Source organism: Charadrius vociferus, unplaced genomic scaffold (assembly GCF_000708025.1).
Source record: "Charadrius vociferus isolate BGI_N301 unplaced genomic scaffold, ASM70802v2 scaffold75, whole genome shotgun sequence".
Taxonomy (NCBI): domain Eukaryota; kingdom Metazoa; phylum Chordata; class Aves; order Charadriiformes; family Charadriidae; genus Charadrius; species Charadrius vociferus.
Genome location: NW_009648545.1, coordinates 1017597 through 1037395, shown reverse-complemented (window position 1 = coordinate 1037395; position 19799 = coordinate 1017597). Strand labels below are relative to the sequence as shown.

Here is a 19799-nt window from a genome sequence, read left to right as displayed (position 1 = left end):
CCCCCGCGGCGGAGGGCCCGTCCCGTCGGGGCTTGGCAGCCCTCCCGCCGCCGGGGCTGGTTGTGGCTGGGAACGGGTCTTCTCCCTTTCTTTGGAAAGTGGGTAAAAGCAGTCGCCGTTTGCTGTCCGAAAGCAGGTGAAGGTAGAAAAAAAAACCGATAAGAACGGTATCTCGAATGGGTGGGAGTTCTGCTTTATTTTGAGGCGCCGGGGAGGAACGGCAACGCAGTAGAGGGCTCATATCGTTGCTGTCTTTGTGTTCAACTATTTATATGTATTAATAAACTGCCTTACCTTTTTGAAGGAATAGTGCCAGGAGGAAAAATTGGATCATAAAGTGTGATTTAATGGAAGTCTTTATTGCCCTAGAAAAATGATCCCAAATTCTTAACAATCCAAGATACTTAAGGCTTTCTCCTTCCCGGCCCTCACTCGTTTTAGCCTTTAGACCTCCCATCCTATGAAACACCTTTTCAGGCCAAAACCAAGGAGTATTTCATAACAAACTGAGCGAGACCCAAGCGCCTGGTTTGTTTGATTTAGACCGATGCGTCCTAGCTGTTTCAAGATGTTTTACAGGAAGCTCTCCCTCCTATCTGCGGTGTTGCTCTGTAGCTCCTCACCTCTCCAGGCTGGCAAAATGCCTGCGGAAGTCGGGCCGCTGCCGCCGCCGCTCAGACGAAGGCGAGGGTGGAGGCCAGGCCATGGGCTGCGCTGGGGAGCTGCCAAGGGGCTGGGCAGGGTTCAGGAGCGGTTTGTTGCATGGTCAGGCTGGCAGGTTGCTGGAGATCAGCGCCTCGCTCCCCCAGCTTCAGATCCTGCAAAATCAGGTTTGTTAGCTGTGGTGACCTGTTGCCCGAGAACTTTAATGTAGACTTGTGGGTGGCCACAAGTCCGCCAGCAGCAGTTAACCCTGTTCTTTGCAGCAAGCTGGGAGTTGTGGTTTGGTTGCAAAATGTTTTATCTTCATTTTGCCCAAAAGAGCAGTGCGGATTGCTACTTGTACAAAAGTTTTCACTGATTCTTTCTGTGGTACCTGAAGCTACAGCATTGTCCATTTTGGTGGGCTTGCACTGGCTCAGGATGCTCTTCATTTTGCCTGAAGAAAGGAGGAAAGTTATTTTTCTCAATCCTCATCACCCTCAGTCTCAGCTAAAACTGGGTATGGTATACTAAGGGTGAACTCAGTTTGCTGCCTAAATGCCTCATTGTCAGATAGAATATTAGAGCAAATAAAGCTGCCTTAGTTGGTTGATGTCAGAAGAGAGAGGCATTGCTGGGTTTTGCCTTTTTTTTTTAGGTTTTTGGTTTGGTTTTTTTCACTGATCTAGACAAAGCCATTCATGTGGCAGAAAGCTAGTTGCTTGTTTGAGAGCGTCAGATTAGGGTCATTTATGTCTTATGATGTACAAAGATGGCACTGGTAACTTCAAAACCTTAAGAAACTACTGAAAAACAAAACCAGTCTAAAGGCAGTGTCTTCCCAAAGTGTCTTCTACCTTAGAAGCATCGAGAACTAAAAGCTTTTCCTTTCCCTGTTTTTCCTGGAAGTATCTCTTGGTCATCTGCGCTCCCTCCGTGCCTGCGGGCTGCATCCCTGTGTGGTCATCCGTGGGTACTTTGCAGAGGTCACAGCAGCTTTCCCCATGTCCCTGCCTCCGACCTTTTTCCAGGGATGTCCAGGCATACCAGACAGTATTGTACCCATAGGGCTGGGTTTGACGTGGCATGTGTCCAGGGAACACACCCAGAACTGTGGGCCTGCCGGGCTGGCACAGCTATCGAGGATTATTAGACTGGGAGGTTCCTCGGTCATTCTGAAGGTGGCGGACATCACATCTTCAAGAGAGGAAATTTTGGAACACTTCCTATGTTTGAGTGAAAGAAGAGTTGGCAGAGATGTATGAATCTTGCTACACAAGTTGCAAAACTTATTTTTTCCCTGAACGTCTTCTCAGATTGTACTTCCTTGAAGTTTGGGATGTTAAGGCTTAGGCTGGGTATGCTAAAATTCAGTCCAGAATATGTTAGATCATTACTGTAATGTCAGAGCCAGTGGCAATTGCTCTTCAGAATTCATAGAAACAGCTTAAATTTAAAAGAAAAACCCACGTGATGCTTAGTTTTAGAAAGAGCAAAGGTGAGATAATTCAAAGCAGCCTAGCTTCTATTGCCAGTAACATGCTGAATCACAGTAAAAATATTTATAAGAGTCTGTGCCTGTATCCAGCAACTTAATATTGTTCCAAAAAGGTGGGGGAAAATAGTGCTATGGTGAGATATGAAAGCAAATGAGAAATACATAAGATCTAGTATTTTATCCATCCTACTGAATTAGAGTAGTGTATTATTTTGTAGAACGTACTTCAGAATAAAGTGAATCCACCCAGGAGATACTAGAGGAAAGCAAAAAAAATGCAGTGTAAATTCAGGAAATCCTGTTTTATGATTCTTTAAGTGAGATTAAAGAACTAGGAACTAAGAAAAGAAAGTGGGTAAGATGCGTGATAAGTTCTCAGATATTTGAAGGGTAATTGTGAAGAAAAGGGAATTATGGTGCTTGATAAGCGCATTATCAACATGGCAAAGAGGGAGATTCAGTTTGAGGTTAGGAGATCTCAATATAGGTGTTTGAGTTTCTGTTACGATAAATGGAGATGCAGTGGAAGCAGAGTGAGCCTATTTGGTTGGATCAAATTGTGCTTTCTAAGCAAATCTCCAGAGTGTGTGAATCTGATCCCTCCTGGGTGAAACTGCATTGGGAGATGCATCCGTCTGCTCGTGGGTGTTTGGTCTGTGGGATCATTCTAATTCTAGTCTGAAGTAAAAACCACAAAACACGGGTTGTGTACTGTTGGGTTCTCAGCAGCGACTGCATTGTTCTACAAATCCTCTTGTATTGGGCTTACAAACTAGACATAGCTCCAGTCAATGGAGCCCAGAGAGAAATAGATGTGAGCTGGCTTTGGGGCAAGTTGAACTGCTCTCTGATCTCTTTGTCTGTATTGGCTGTATTTCTGTTGATTCTAACGGAAGTTTAGGCATTCATTTAGACATGTAAATTTATGTGCCTTAATCTGAAACTGAATCTCATCCAAACAGCAATATGATCAACTTGCAAAGAGCTAAAAATTAGGATAATAAAATGAGGATAAAAATTAACAAATACTTTCCATCTGTACGAAGACTATCCAGGCACTGCCTTAGGTTACCTAGTGAGGCTGTGGGACCTCCATCACTTGTGGTTTTTAAGAACAGGTTAAACAGTTGTCAGGAAGCACGTACGTGTAGCTCATCCTGCCCCAGGGCCAGGAGATGGACTAGTAGATAACCTTGGGTGGTCCCTTCAGTTTGCCTGTCTAAGTGTGGAAGATCTTCACTTGACCGTCATCTTCAACACCAAACTGACTCACAGGAGGTGTGAGATCCAAATCTCCCAACACGCAGCATATGTGAAAGACCACATTTCTAGGGCTTAATGTTTCATAGTGTAGCAAATATGGACACATACCTTCTTGCTTACTCAGTCTTCATCTTTACAGTATAAAACTAAGCTGTGTGTTCAAAGTCTGTCCTTTAGTCACTTCCTGACTATACATGAACAACCGATTTGGGCAAGAGCAGCCTTGCACTCCCCGTACATGGCAGTCGCTCCCTTCTTTCCCCTGCCCTCTCGCCTACTCCTGCTGCTTTCCTGTAGTGTTTCATTCCATTTCCATTACTTCTACCTCATTTTCTGTAACCATCCAGTTGTCTTCTGACAATGCCTTCTCAGCTCTGTGTCATTGACAGATATCATCAGCAGATCTCTATTTTTTGTGCCGAGGCTATGACCCACGTCAAATGGCAGGCAGGGCTTTCCTGCTCTTACTAAGCCATTTAATAGAAGTCAGCTCTAGGATACTAAAAAAAGGGGAAATTAAGAATGTATTTATTAATCTCGTAAATAAAATTGCCACTCTTAACACGCCTTTTGTTGATATCTTAGAAGTCCCTTAAGGGATTCCCTGTAGACTATAGATTGAAAAATACAAAAGCACAAGCATTTTTTACTGTCTTAGCAATAAAACAATGTTTTGGGGGTGCTTGGCTACAATTACAAACAAATTGTTTTTTACTTTTAGTTACCTTAGTGAAAGACTTTCTGTTTATAATGACTAATGGAATTTCCTATGCATTTTGGTGGAAGACTTGCTTATTCTTGAAGTTCAGGTACTTCTGTTTATACTGCAGTTCTCAGGTTTCCAATCCAAGAAAAATTCTGACCTTGTGCCTCTTGTCTCCATTCAGTATTGACACAGAAACACTTTTCCCTTCAGTTTACCAGTAAGAACAAACAAGTATATTCATGATGACATCTTGACATCTATTAACCTTCCAAAAGAGTTGCAGCTTCTGTTGGAAAACCTTGACTATAAACAAAAATTCTCCTGTTGCTTTCACTGGTACAATCTCATTAATCAAAAATAAATTTTTAAAATCCATATAACTAATAAAAACAAGTAAGATTAAGAATATTCATTAAAACAACTTGGTCTAAGGTGTAAGATCCTGTAGCCCTCACAATGCATGTCTGTTAGGGAACTTAGTGCTTGCTGATTTTTGTCTTCAGATTATATACGTTAGGAAAATTGCCCTTTGAAAAACAGTTTTGTTGTGCAAGTCGAAACAGCAGTCTGCTACATTGCTCAATACCGTCCACTGCATTGTGTGGGAAAGAGATAACGTCTCTTTTAAAAATAATAATAAAAAAAAAAAGCTGTCATCGATACAGCGATCAAGGCTGAGTCAGAGGGATGAATAGGGAGAGCCCAGTCAACAGTCTAGATGCTGGTTAAAGAGAATATAAAGAAATACTCCCTGACTTATTTCAATAGGAAATCACCTTTTCTGTGCCTGCTTTGCCTTAAGCATTAGAATTAACCAAAAAAAACACATTAAAATACCCAAGATGCAAAATGTAGGTACGTGTAGTAGTTTGAGAACAAAAAAAGTATTCTCTTCCCTGCCTGTACAAAGCTTAAAAGCTCTATTTGTTGGTTTCACATGTTGTAATAACCTACTTTTTGTTAATGTTGTTTCCCAATGCCGGTATTTTTGCACTGCTTGAGGGTTTTTGTTACCTGCCGAGTCTTTGGCACCTGGGCAGTGGACATCAACGCAGGGTCTCTGATAATTTGTCTGAGGCTCCAGTGCCTTCCAGCTAGGATGAGGCACCTAACTGAGGTGTTTAAGGGCATGCGTAGCTGTCCTGGGCTATCCCGGTGCACGAAGGGATGGGCAGTCCCAACACTGGATGTTGGCATATAAGGCTTTGTCAGAGCAAGCGTGATTTGCTTGTTAATATGCACGTCTCAGCCTTGTTTAAGTAAGGGATGCATGTACGCCATTTATCCTCCCAGCAAGGCGCTAAGTAGAGAGCTTCTTCTGTCGCGTATGCTTCAGCAGATGTTTTGATTAGTCTTTGCTTTTAAATGTTATTTGACCTGTTTTGTTCTCTGATGTGTTTGGTAACCCACCACAGTCTGTGTAATCCATGATTTGCCCAGAAGAGGGAGCTTCTCCAGGGTGCTGCTGGCAACCAAGACTTAACTTTCAATCAAGGGCAAATTCCCATTGCTTTGGAATACCGAAGCAGTATTCAGCACAAAAAAATGGTTGTTTAAAAATGACTATAAAATCAGCACTTATTGGGGAAAAAAAAAAAAAAATATCAGTTACTTACTATCTGTTTCCTGCTGGGAGAAAAGTGCAAAACTTGATAGTGTGTGTTTTTAATGTGAATGGTTATGGGTAAATTTTTCAGAAGCTGTTATGGGTAAAGAGTAAATATGAATTGATAGAGGTCAGATGCCCTCTTCATTATGTCTTTTCTGTTCTTATGGGGAAGGTTATGTCAGTTAAGTTTTAGTACTGCTAAAGTGGCATAGAATTAATGTTTATCATAATTTCCATTGCAGATCTGTTTGAATTATGGAAATGGACTCTATGTGAAGGTAGGAAATAATGGAAAACTGCTTTTCTTTATCAGTGTCTGAAGAATGGTTCTCTGAGCAAAGAGCAAGTAACAAAGGCGTCCTTTACGTCAGTTGATAAATATCTTGTTTTATTATTTTCTGAAACATGAAAGCTGAGTGACGAATAATGAAATGAAAGATGAAGTGTAAGTGAATAGATTCCTATATCCATCAAACTGAATGGCGTTCAACTTTGAGAAACTTACTCTAAAATACTAAGTTTATAGATACCATTTTTTTAACTCTCTGTAATTGAAATCAACTGCTATTTTGTGGAAGGTGTTAATTGTTGAAACATTTCCAGATGTTAATCGGGAAGCCAACAGACACAGTAGGGACTAAGCTGGACAGAAAGATGAAGGGTCTCATGCAGAGTGAGAATGAGGGGTGGTTGAGCAAGGATAGCAGAGATGGTGGATGGGTTGATTAGAGGCCTCCTGCTTCATGTATTCTGTTTCAGAGAGAAGGTTGAGTACGAGGCAGCATTGGTGCGATGGATAACAGGGTAATTAGGCAGAAATAGTGTTTTAAAACAGCCTTAGTGCCAAACCTCTTCCCACGTCTAATGACAAGCACTTAAACCTCGCAGAACGGGTGTATTTTCACCAACCCAACATGGTGTATACACTGGTGTATTTTCATCAACCAATACATGGGATCTTCCTCATGTATTTAAAGCCTGTCTTACCTAATTCTGTCTTGATGAAAAGACTAGTGTAGTTTTCCTCTTCAAATGACTTGAGCAACATATAACTCTTAGATCATGGTTTGGAAGGCTAATGCTGCTCCATGATTTCAAAGTTACCAGTTACTGAAAGAGCAAAAGCTATTCAGAGATCTGGGCTACAGCAGCAATGAATCATACGTCTGAAATGGCTAAATGCAATGCTGACATTCAACCTTGTTTTTTCACAGGTTTATAATCGAAATGGCAGGAGTGGCGTGTTGTCTCACCCCAACAGCTTAGTCAGACAGAAGAGAGAATGGACAGTCCCTCCAGCTTTCATACGGGAAGAAGAGGACAATTCCTATAAGAATCCAATTGCTAAAGTAAGCCCAGAAGAGAGAGAAATACAGAATACACATAAAAATAGAGATAAAAGTGTAAAATAAGGGCACGGCTGCCCTAAACACATGCACAAATATTTCTTTAATTTTAAAGAACTATTGAATGTCAGTTGAAGATTGGCACATTTCTTTCTCTTTCCTTCCTCTGCAGATGAGTTGCTCTTACAGCCTGATTTGGCTTAGTTTCTCATCTTTTCCCAGCCACCAGTTTTCATAAAACTTTTGGGAATGCAGTATCTTCGATTTTTTTCACTCCACCACCCTTACACAGCTGTGGTTGAACTTGGCAAGTGGGTGCCAAAACTGCTGGTGGTGACTGGGCAGAAGGGTGTACATGGAACATGATTATGTATGCCTAATGTTTTAGCAAAGAGAGTTTAAAAATAACCGAGGTGTTCTCCTTTGTGCAAAAGTGATACGTATTTGGTTCAGCACCAGTGTTGAAACCTGAATTCACCACACCTGTCACTTCAGCATATAAAGTAACTACACATGGTAGCAGGCTGTCACCCTCTGCATCGGCTGCCCCTTGATGGTGATGCTGGCACAATGCACACCTGCTTTTCCAGATGTTTCAGATATTTGCTGACAGCAGAGGAAGGGTATGATCTCTAGTCTACGCAGCTTCTCTCCAGGTCTGACCTTTTTTCTTCCACCCTATCATTTCCTCAGTCCTGGTCCCACTCACTGGCTTAGGTCTGACCTCCCTTAAAAAGTTGTCATATTTTGTTTCCAGGCTTTGCTGAAGTAACTTCAGTCTCCTCTGTTCAACTGATTGTTCCAGATTCTCTCTCTCTCTTTTTTTTTTTTTTCTTCCCCTTGGTCTTTCTCCACATTTTATTTGTCCCCATCTGTTTCACCAGCCAGGTTCCTTCTTCCCTCACTCCAGCTTTTCCACCTTATCATGGTGGTTTTCCAGCCTTTCCTTGCACTTGTATCCTCTCCCACTCTCTTTGTCCAACCAGTCCCAATTTTCTTCTCCCACAGACCTCTCCACTCCACAGTTCCCAACTGTTGGCACTGCCCATCATGCCCATCTCCCTGCACCAGATCCTCAAACAGAACATGCAGCTCTTCCTGCATTCATCTCAACGTCTCCACACTCAAAGAAGTGCAGGAAAATGTTTACTATTATTTTTGCTTTGCATTACAAAAATAGCAAAAATATTTTCTTTGCATTTTTAAATGGAGTTTTATTTACCAAATGCTATTTCATCTGTTGTATTCCTGCTAGATACATTCTGATCTTGAAGATACAGGGATAGTGGTAACTTATACTATATCTGGTCAAGGAGTAACAGAACCCCCTTACGGATTATTTGTTATCAATGGAAAGACTGGAGACCTGAACATAACAGGAAGAGTTGACAGAGAAAAGACTCCAATGTTGCTTGTAAGTTGGATAGTAGCTTTTACCTTATAGGTGCCTTCCTATCCATTTTTTATGTATTTTGTTCAAATGTGTTTGCTTCAATTAGTTTTAATTCAGTTTCTGGATATTTGTGTATTATATTTGTGCTTATGTTTATAAGCATATTATATGTGCTTATATAATGCTTATATTTTGTTACATATATTATATATGTTTCTATTTTCCATATGCATTTTTATATATATTACAGTCACTTATTGTATTTGCGTATTGTTTCTGTCTCTACTATTTCAGCTCAGAGGTCATGCACTAGATAAGACTGGAGCAAAACTGGAAGAGCCAATAGACCTCCCAATTAAAATTGTGGATATAAATGACAATTTTCCAGTGTTTTCACAGGAAGTTTTTGTTGGTTCGATTGAAGAATTAAGTAAAACAGGTAACATTATATTTTTATTTTTTTTTCACTTATCTTTTCCCAGCACATGCAAGGGGCGCAAGTGAATGTACTCTTTGCAGCAGTATATCTGCAGTAACAAGGATGCATGCTCTTTCTTGCTTAGGCCAGGTTATCCACATATGAATGTAAATTTTTATTCAGGGCTAAGTTGTGTGGTGTGATGGAGGGAAAGCGGCCACATAAAGGCATCAGGGAGTGCTTCCTCTTACGGAATTTATTGACCATCCGCTTCAGTGAGGTATTGAGTTCCCTCAACTGCCTTCAAGTCAGTAGCAGCTGCATGGTAATTGCTTCTTTGCCTGAATTCCAGCTAATGTTCAGACTCGGACACTGGATGCTGAGATACACCCTTTCCCAGAGGACAAAATCCTGTTCCATGAGTTATAGGGAGTTACACCATGGGGACCCCCATGTGTTTTGAGTGAAGCTGTTGGGAAATGCAGCTTGTTGTTCAAAAACGAATTCTTTCTTCTCTGTATGGTATCTACAGTTTTCTGACAGAATCTTTGTGAGAATTCAACCTGTTGTGTAATCCTGGTGCATTGGTTTCTAAGAGTTACATAGGTGCTGATACAGTCTTTTTGTATGCTAGAGGATACACTTTTAACATGTATTATGTGGATTTTAGGAATGCTTCTTCAGCCCTATTCATTAAATAAATAAAGGCAAGAGCATGAGAAAATTATACAGTGCATCTGACAACTGTCTCTTAATGTGTGACATTGCGGTAAAAATACTTGGCAGTGCATAGCAGGGTAAACATACTATATTTTTGTTTGCTTTTTTCCAGGTACAATTGTAATGAGGATAAATGCGACAGATGCAGATGAGCCAAATAACCTAAATTCCAAAATTGCTTTCAGGATCATTTCCCAAAGCCCTAGTGCTGCATTCAGTATGAATAAGGATACCGGCGAGGTTCTAGTAGCAAAAATAAACCTTGACAGAGAGGTAAAATAACTCTCCCATTTTTAATCTGTTAACAGCGGTCTTCTGATGCCTGTTGTGTTACCTTCAGCTTATCCTGCCAGGTTGAAGAGCTGGCTCTCTTGCCTTCCTTCACCTCCCTTAGGATTAAAGCCTTGTCTGGCTGATACATGTTTTTCAGGGATTGGGGTGAAAGTTGTGATGGGATCAAGGTTGTATTCCCCCTGTCACCTTTCTAGCACAGCACCAGCTGTTGCTTTTTGGCCTTCCCATGCAGCCAGGGCAGCAGTTACATGAAGTGAGGGGTCATTTCTCAGTGCTGGAGACCATATGGCAAAGACAACAGAGATCACCATCTGCAAAGTTGCTGACTGCGTCTGGATTTTTGTAGCCTGCTTTGCAAATCGTGGTGCAAAGACTTAGGATGGTGCTGCTGTGAAACAGCATTGAAGGCCACATATTACTGGCAACTTTAACCGTGCTTGCATGAATTTTCACTGGCCAGCAGATGGTGATCTGGATGTTAGCTCTGCAGCTGAGGGCAACATCTCTGCCTCTAGCCCTGTCCTGACATGCAGGTGTCACTGGTCTTGGCTCTGCTTATGGCCACTGAAGTTTTTTCATTTGTCGTGTAAGTACAGTCAAACTCTTTGTGGGAAAGATGCAAAAGTCCCAAATCCTTTTCAAAGCCTCAGTTCTACTCCAGCAAAGCCTGTGAAGGCAGTTGTGTGTGAGTTTTACTGCTAGCTATAGAGAAGAGGAGTTATATTTGACTATGAGAGGGATTATCAAAATGTAGTAGAGATAATAGAGCAAAGGCTAATTTTTTATTATTTTTTTTTCCTGGTTTAAACGCTTTTTTCTTATCATGACAGACACAAAGTAGCTATTCTTTGGTGGTGGAAGCAAAAGACCGTGGTGGTGAATTAGGTGGGAATGCTGCAACATGTTCTTTAGAAATCAAGATTTTGGATGTCAATGACAATCTGCCTGTGGTTGAAAGTCGTGCAGTAAGTATATTTATCACAATATTTGGCATGTTCCTACACCTGCCATTATCCTTTGCTTCATACGAGGTTGTGCAAACTTTCTGGCACTGATGAAATGAGATAAATCATGACACCTTTTTAAAGAAGTTATTTTTCAACTCCAGTTTGAAGGAAGCGTTGAAGAAAACAGAGCAAATGTGGAAATTCTGCGAATAAAAGTATTTGACAAAGATGAAGAGTTTTCTGATAACTGGCTGGCAAACTTCTCATTTGTTTCCGGTAATGAAGACAACTTTTTTCGTATAGTAACAGATACCCAAACAAATGAAGGAATTTTGACTCTTGTGAAGGTTAGTATATTCTTTAGAGTGTCTTCTTTAAATATTAGAGTAAATTTTTCCCTTTAAGTTGACATACAAATTATTTATATTCAGTCAGTATGTAAATTGGAAATTTACATGGCGGACACTCCTTTTTTGGCATATTCTTTGTTGGTGTATTCAGTAATTCCATGCAAAATAATTACTTTGTCCAGGTTTGCCATTTATATTCTATGTTATCTCAAATATATCTAGTGAGGCAGAAGTCCCCAGACTTTCCTTGACGTTGGGCAACAGTGCTAACACATATGCTGTAAACTTTCCCATATTTTTGCTCTCCTTGCTGGTCTCAGTTTAAATTTCTTTATTTCCCATGGCCACAGATAACATTGCAGGCAACACCTACTCCATGAACCATGGGCTACAGACTATCTTGTGAATTTCCATAAATTGAAATTATGACAATATTTTCCATATTTTGAAATGCGTATTTTATTAATTTTACTCTCCTTTATTCCACAATAACCGAAGATGCATAGTGCCCTAAGTACCTTTTTTCTTTTTTTTTCTGCTCTGGTTTCCTTATCTGAAAACTGATAATTTGTTAAAAAAAAAAAAAAAAGATAAGCATTATTAAGTAAATGAATTGGTTTAAAAAAAAATAAAATTGGAAGAGCCAAGTAATATTGACCACTGATTCACTGAAAGCAAAGACAGAGTATGAGTAGGACACATTACTACCTACCTTAAATTCATTTAAATTCAGTAATATAAAGACATACCTATCCATTAAATATAAGAAGAGTAATCTTCTTTATGTGCTTTTAGAGAGTTGAAGCATTCTGTATTGAGAGTAACATGTTAACCAACAGTTCTTCTTTGCACGGTAGCATCCTTATTGTTTAAAATTCTTAATAGTATTATTTAAATATTAAATGTATGAGTGTTGTCTAGATATGACATTTGTCAAATTGTGAATGAATTTTATTTTTTTTTATTGCTCTAGGAACTGGATTATGAAAAAATGCAAAGCCTAAACTTGGGCATTGTTGTTACAAACAAAGCAGAGTTCCACGAGTCAATTAAACACAGTTATAAAGCACAAACAATTCCAATTAAAATTAATGTGATTAATGTGCGGGAAGGCCCTATATTCCCTGGTGGCACAAAAATTATTGAAGCAAGTGAGAAGCTGCAGATAAAACAGGTTATTGGACAGTATCAAGCCTATGATGAAGACACTGGAAAAGTAGCAGAGCACATTAGGTAAGAATCTTTTTATAACCATCATAACTGAGTATGTCAGAAATCACATCTTGCTGTAAAAATGCGTATACTGAACTGAAATAATTTCAGAGGCAATCATTTTCTACTATGCGTAATTCAAACCTAAAACAATATCACCATCATCAATATTCTGTTATGCAGAAAATAGCTGACTTGCAAATCCTACTTGTTCAGTCATACATGGTGAGACATGAGTGTTTGTGCTGAAATTGTCTGTGCTTGCACGCTGTTTGTCATGCCTGTCTACTTTTGAGCATAGATTTACTTGTCTGACTTCATCGTCTGCAGAAATGTTAGGAAAAAATACACAGAAACATCTGGCAATTAGGCAGAAAGGGTGTAAAGTAGATAAGTCTGCGTGTGCGTGCGTGTGTTTAGCTTTTGAGTCGTAGCTCTTCAGCTAGAATATTGTTGATCCACCACCATGGCTTTTACAAGTGGAGCAGACCAGCAGAGGTGCGTACCCAACGGTGGATGCCTCTCCCCCATGCCTGTAAAACAGTCCATCCCGGCTGGCTGCTGCTCAGCTTTGGCTGGGAGCAGGGATGGAGGGGAAGAGGATGATGACCGGCAGCAGAGCTCCCTCTCCTGCTCCAGTCTTGCTCCCTGAATCTTCTTTGTGTAACACTCCACACCTAAGTCCTGGCTCTAGAGGGAAAAAGCACGTCTCAACATTCAGGGTCGGTTTATAATACTAGGTTTATAGTTGAAACCAATTCCAGTGGCAGGAGCGTCAGACCTCAGACCTAGAGATTTGTCCTCTGCTTTAAACAAAGTGTAAACATACTGTCAAGCTGCTTTTTCTGCTAATGGTTGTTTTCCTCATTATAAATGCATACATCTTTATGTGCAATTTTAATCAGATACGTGAAAGGAAAAGATACAGCAGACTGGATCACAATAGACTCAGTCACAGGTGAAATTCGACTTGCCAAAAATCTTGATTACGAATCGTCTCATGTAGTAAACGGTACCTACACTATCACCATGTTGGGTGTAACTACTGGTAAGTTGAGAGAGTTTTGGTTTTGCACTGATTGGTTTCTTTAAGGTTTAGTTTGCCTTTCTGCAGCTATAGTTGATATAACTTCCCTATCTTTAACTCCCTAAAAGTTAGGTGCCTAGTGCAGTTTCCCATAGGCTGTGTGTTTGGAGGAGACACGTGGGCAACTAATTGAAATAGGATGAACCTTGGAATGGGTTCCCAAGGTGCCCCTTTGACTAAACGAAGGTGAAATTTTTGTAAAGGTTTTGTAAAGACCGAATATGATATGAGCATCCCTTGACAAGGTAGAAATTGCCGGTATCTCAGTATGCTAATGGACAGACTTCAGAGTACTAAGTTTTCTTGAACTCTAAACAACCTGAACTTCTTGTGTATCTAATTAGAATTATCCTTTTACAATCTGCGTGTATCATGTAACCTTACACAGGAAATACTTTTTTTTTTAAGTTAAAATAGTAAAACAGCTTGCCTTCAGAAGAACTTTGTCAGTATGTTTATTAACATTAGGAGTGAAATACTGCTCCCATAAGGTCCAGGAAGAGCTCTTTCAACTTATTTCAGCGATATGTGTGTGTTTCGGAAAATACTCTTTTTTTTTATTATTTTAAGATGAAATTTTTGCACTTTTCAAATGAATTTAATTTTTCATGTTTTAAATCTTAGATTTTCCTAAGAAAACGGTCACCGGCACAGTCGTTATTCAAGTTAAAGATGAGAATGATAACTGCCCAGTTATTGTGAACCCTGTGCAGACTGTGTGTTCAGATGCAAAATTAATTGATGTTACAGCCAATGATTTGGATGGTTACCCAAACAGTGATCCCTTCAGCTTCACTGTCATTGATGAGCCAGAAGGAACAGCAAAAAAATGGATGATTGCATCCAGAAATGGTAAGAAAATATATTTTAATTACTTTCAGTTCTTTGGAGTCCCAGTGTTGTAACTTGTTAATTTCAGTCAAATTGACAGTTTGGCTGATCCAGACAAAAAAAACCCCAAAAACATGTATACGGAGTCAGGCATGAAGACACATCACTTGCGTTCTGCTCCATTCTCTCTAGTGGCTATAAAATCACAGCCATGTCTTCTGGAGCTTGTCACCTTCCCCCAGTTGGGCCATCTTTGCCTAGCGTGACCCGTATGAGGTGACCAGGATTCCATGGGTAATGCTGGGATCAAGCCATTCTCATCTTCCCACGAAAAGCATGCAGTGATGGAGGATGCTTTTTGTTAAAACTGAGCTTGGAGATGCGGTTGTGTTAGTGGCTTCAGTTGCTCTAACTTACAAATAAATAAATAAATCTGTCTGCACAGTGGGCCTTGAAAAGGGGAAATAGTGTCACCTGTATAAGATTGTCTAGCACGGTAGGAAGAAAAATTGGTCAGAAATCATAAATAATCTTAATGAGTATTTCAAACTGAGATGAGCATATTCTTCTTACATTTCTGTTCATATAAGCCTGGGAAATGCTTGAAGGAAATGCCTCAGGTAGATTGAAGGCACCAGAAAACACTTTTTTCTTCTCAGACTTGTTATTCTGTCCTCCATAATCCCACAGCATAACACTGCAAAGCAATTAAGAGAGTCATCCTAATGGCCAGGTTTAGGACCAACAAGGAATCTTCTTAACTTTCCTCACGCTGCATGCAGCCAGACCAGCAGTAATTGTAGGGAACACAACTTTGCCAAATAGGATGGCTATTGCCAACTGGGAACATCATCTGGGCATCTCTTGCCTAGTCGTGTCCTCGACGTGACATGGCCAAAGGAGCAGGTGGTATGTTGGCTCTGTGGTCTGTGCCTGTGGCCTACAATAAATTAATCTCCTAAAGACTGAAGCTGGGTTTTTTTGCAAATTCAGCCTTTAGCTATCTGAATGATGTGAAGGTTAATGCTATATAGGTGGTTGGGCTGTCTTCCATGAGAAGTCTCTGCTGGTGTGAAACTCTTCACAGTCATCTGAGACTGCAAGTGAGGATGGCTGCTTTGTTAGCAGCATGAATTAATTGATAAAAATAAGAGCACATACGCTGTAGCAGCAGCTAATTAGACTTAATTCCGTTGCATTGGGTGGACTTAACTGGAGGAAGCTTGTTGGGAGGCTGTGAGGGTTTTATTTCCCTTAGTTTACAGGAGTCAGCTTTCTCTCCACTCATTTCTTATATGTCTTTTTCTTTAACCTCCTGCTTCTTCAGGCACCAGTATACAGCTGGTACCACAAAATCTGAAGCTGGGCAGAACTGAAGTTCCCATCCTAATAAAGGATTACCAAGGGTTCAGCTGTGCTGAAGCACAATCTCTGCAACTGACTGTTTGTAAATGTGCGGATGACGGCGCATGCAGAGATAAAATTATTGGCAATAAGTCAGTGGGTCTGGGACCAGGAGCCGTTGCACTAATCATCTTGGCGTTTTTACTTTTGCTGCGTAAGTAATTGTTTCATATTATCTCAGAAGCACTGTAAGTATGGTCTGCAAGGCATCAGGAAAGAAACAGTCCGGCTCCCAGATTTTATCATCTTGATATATTCTGTGTAAACTCCTAGTCTGTGTGAAGTCATGGCAAATCCCCGACTAATTTTGGTAGCATCAGCATTTCACCCTCAAAGGATTTCAAGCTGTGCATTTTAAAATTAATTTGTACCACTTTAATATTTGTTTATGGTGCTGTAAATAACAGGTGGGGAAGCAGTAAGGAATCATTTTGGTGTTTCCCACACCTCCCCATGTGAACCCTGTATCTTCCCACTCAAACCACAGTGCTCTCTCTCCACTTTCTTCTCCACCACTGCAGACCCAGGTCTGGTGCCTTGCTCTGAGCAGCACGTGACATTGTTCTTTTGTAAGACAAAACAGGAGCTCAAAAATAAGAGAAGAACGCTTGTAGTCAGGGCGTGGCCGTGTGTACCAGTGCTACATTTAAAATGGCAATAGTTTATTGCTTGTACTAGTAGCAATCTAGCTACAAAGTTCATGCCACTCGAATACGCTCTGCTCCTGAAACTGGATTGTTTTGAGTTCCCCAGGCAACGCTCTAGACTGGTCACAGGAGTGGTGAGGTGGAATTTACATGACACCATGTCGTTATCTAGTAGTGAAGGAACAGGAGGGGTTGGAAATGCTGAGGTTGTACAGTGATATTTAGGGCTTGGTTATGGTGTATGAGATCTTCAGTAGAAGTATAGCTATATACATGCGTGATCATCTGCAGGATTGAGGCCCTAACAGGTTAATTGTCAGTTTAGTCTCTAGGAAACCATCCTGATATATATGTATATCAAGGAAATACCTTGAATATTTGGGAACGTGTATTCAGTCGTTATCAGCCCTCATACTGATGACTAGCTCACTAAAGATACGCTTTGGTATGAGACCTAACCAAACTTCAACACTGGCTGTTAGCATGCTTTGACCCTAATCATCGCATGGTTAATGGCAAACTTGTGTTTCCCTGTAGTTCTTCCGCTGTTACTGCTGCTGTGTCCCTGCGGTTCAGGAGCAAAGAAGGGATTTGCTGCGATACCGGACTGCAGCGAAGCGATGTTGCGTCAGTGGAACAGCGAAGGGGCAGCTCCTGAGGAGAAGGCATGTATTCCTAATAGCATTTCTCTTTGATTTCTATCCAAGTGTTCAGTTTGGCACTTGGCGTCTCTTCCATATTATGGGCCGATGTTTCAGGGCGGTGAAACCACACATGAACATTAATTAAAATTAACCCTGTGAGGCTCAGTGAAGGATGCAAGGAAGATGAATTCCACCAGCAGCTCTAGAAACACCAGCCATGGTGTTTAAATCCCAAAGTAAGGGGGAAGCAATCAAGCAGATGTCGATGGTATCTGAGCAGGGGATAGGAGTGTGGGAAAAGCATTGGCGCTGTAAAGAGTGAAGCATTTGTATTTGCAAGCCTGGAATGTTCTGCACGCTTTTGCGAGCGTGGTAAAGCAGCGAAAGAATAGATTATAAATCTTAGCTTCTAGTTTAAAGTTTCAGGTTGCATTTTAAATTACTTCCCTGTGCCTTCTTAAACAGAGTAAATTCTTTTAAATAAATGGGCAGAAAAAAGTGCAAATCTGTAGAGGAAACAGTGAACGGCAAGAGAAGTTTGCCATTTCTTGTAATGCTACAAAACCCAGTTTTCAAATAAATAAGGGCACGACACCAGCATGCTTTTGCGTAATAACAAAGAAACAGAAGTAAGGTAAAAGGCTTTGATTTGGGGCCAATGCTTACACCAAATTCTTGTAAAAGACAATTAGCAGGGAAGCCAGACTGCTAGAAAAGAAGAAAGGGACAGCCAGCACCACTGAGGCAGCAGTCACTGCACACTCCCCCACTTTGCGGCTGGGGAAAGCTGGGCAGAGTCTGTCGTGGAACAGCTGAGCTCCCTGGAGTTTTGGAAGCCTTTTTTTGGTGGGTTTTTTTTTTTCTTGTTTTCACTCCCAACCCTTTCAGTTTCAAGGAAACAATGATCTATAGAAGCATTTCCACGATCCTCCTTGGGAACACAGTTGTGGAAGCTGCACCCTATTTCAGAAGGCCCCTTTACTCTTTGCAGTAACATGTATAAGTGCAAATTCAAACAAGTCATAAGACGGCACACTCCCAGGTCCCACCCAGCCCCACTGCTGGTTTGGTGAGTTCCATGTGCTAGACAGCACTGCTTTCATGTCACATTGTAATTTGTGTTATTTATGTAGGCAGTGCTAAGCGTCATCCCATCCACTGCACTGGGGAGCTCGAGAGGAGCAACCAGCGGAGCAGCAACAGCAGCAGCATGGAAAGGAGACTGCAGCAGGAGGAGGCAGCTCTGCCTCTCGTGTAGGAGAGTATCGCAACAGTATGACCAAGGAAAGATGGGAAGAGCAAAGACATCTCCTTTCTGGTGCTGAATATGGAGCCATGGCAGCTGGAGTGGCTGGAGGCATGGCAGGTGTAGAAGGCAAGACAGTGGTGGCTGGAGGAGGAGTCGCGGTGGGAGCGGCAGGAGCCATGAATGAAGAGTTTTTAAGAGACTACTTCAATGATGTAAGCATATGACCCGCGAGTAACAGTGTTTTGATATTTACACTTAGCACCATGAAATGCTGTTCGTGTTATTACAAACACAGAGGAGTAGATACGTGTATATAAACAGTCCTGATACAATGGACAATGTTGTGTGCATGTGGAGTTGGGGGCATTAAGGATGTCCTCACATGTAGGACTTAGAGCATTGCAGTGCTCAGTCTTGTAGCACTGGGTGCTTAGAAGGTCTCCCACAAGGAGACCCTTCTCTCGAAGGAGGTACTGAGGAATGGGATCCAGAATATTCGGCAATAACCAAGGCACCCCTTGCCCAGGAAGAAGCCATGAGAAACACTCAGTGATATAAATCTCAGGGACTTAAGCACATTAAACTGGCCTGTAGGGAGGTACTTGTGACTCATCATGAGTCACAGCTACAAACTATAATGGAGAAGGTTTTTGAAAGATAAGCCATAGATGTCAAACGGTAGAGGGTGGGTCTGCATTTTCAAAGTAGCTGATGAAGTAAGCGGTGCTGGAGTTGCCTCTTTGCCCAATAGCCTGGCTGTTCATCAGAAGTGTATGAGGCACATGTTGCAATCCCCTTTCTGACTGGGTTGGGGTTTTTTTTGTGATGACCTAACCATTGACCCATAGGCTATGCCTACTCATTGCAGCTATTTCTCTTTGCATGATGCACATCATTAGTCCTTAGGCTGGTGAGCTCCTCGTAGTGGAAGTTTAACTACTACTACTATATGGCAGGGAACGTACGGATTGTCCGTCACCTGTAGAAACAAAACATCTTCACCCTACAGCTGGCTGATGACGGGATTCTCCAGGGGAGCAGCTGTGCAGCTTTGATTCACCACCTCAGGCCAGGGAAGGATTTGAGCTTAAGACACTTGTATGTCTCCTGAGTACTCTAGCTACTGGTCTTCTGGGTGAACAGATGCAACAGTAGCCGTTCTACTTGCCTTATGCTCTTTGTGCTTCCTAATATTAAGACATACTTTAAACATAGCTGCGTGCTGAAGTCCTGCAGGAGGGCTTTGTAAAGTCATACTAGAGTAACCTTTACAACTTTTGGGAAGGTAAACTATCTCAGACTACAGGAAAGAAAAGAAAAGGGAAAAAAAACCCACCAAAACCGACCCAGGCAAGTTACCAAACCACAGTTTCAGATGTGTGCTGATTTTCATAGAAGCATCTCGGGTAATGTGCCTATTTCCAGGATCAAACACAGATAAACATACAGAATCAGTTTGGGTCTGGTTATATACCACATTACACAGATGCCTGCGCTAATATACACTCCAGAACTTCAAATGTGGCAGAAAAGTGGTTG

The 19799-nt window shown here is 41.2% G+C and overlaps 1 protein-coding gene across 1 annotated transcript in view; it reads left to right on the top strand.

Annotated features, from left to right (window-relative positions):
- Window positions 1-19799, top strand: part of DSG2 (desmoglein 2) — a 31388-nt gene that overhangs the window by 9791 nt on the left and 1798 nt on the right. Inside the window, 14 exon segments of the mRNA XM_009885985.1 lie at window positions 5961-5996; window positions 6933-7067; window positions 8320-8478; window positions 8752-8896; window positions 9708-9868; window positions 10720-10854; window positions 10998-11183; window positions 12160-12419; window positions 13304-13446; window positions 14110-14337; window positions 15644-15874; window positions 16905-17036; window positions 18149-18221; window positions 18223-18472. Coding sequence (XP_009884287.1) covers window positions 5961-5996; window positions 6933-7067; window positions 8320-8478; window positions 8752-8896; window positions 9708-9868; window positions 10720-10854; window positions 10998-11183; window positions 12160-12419; window positions 13304-13446; window positions 14110-14337; window positions 15644-15874; window positions 16905-17036; window positions 18149-18221; window positions 18223-18472 — 2274 coding nt within the window.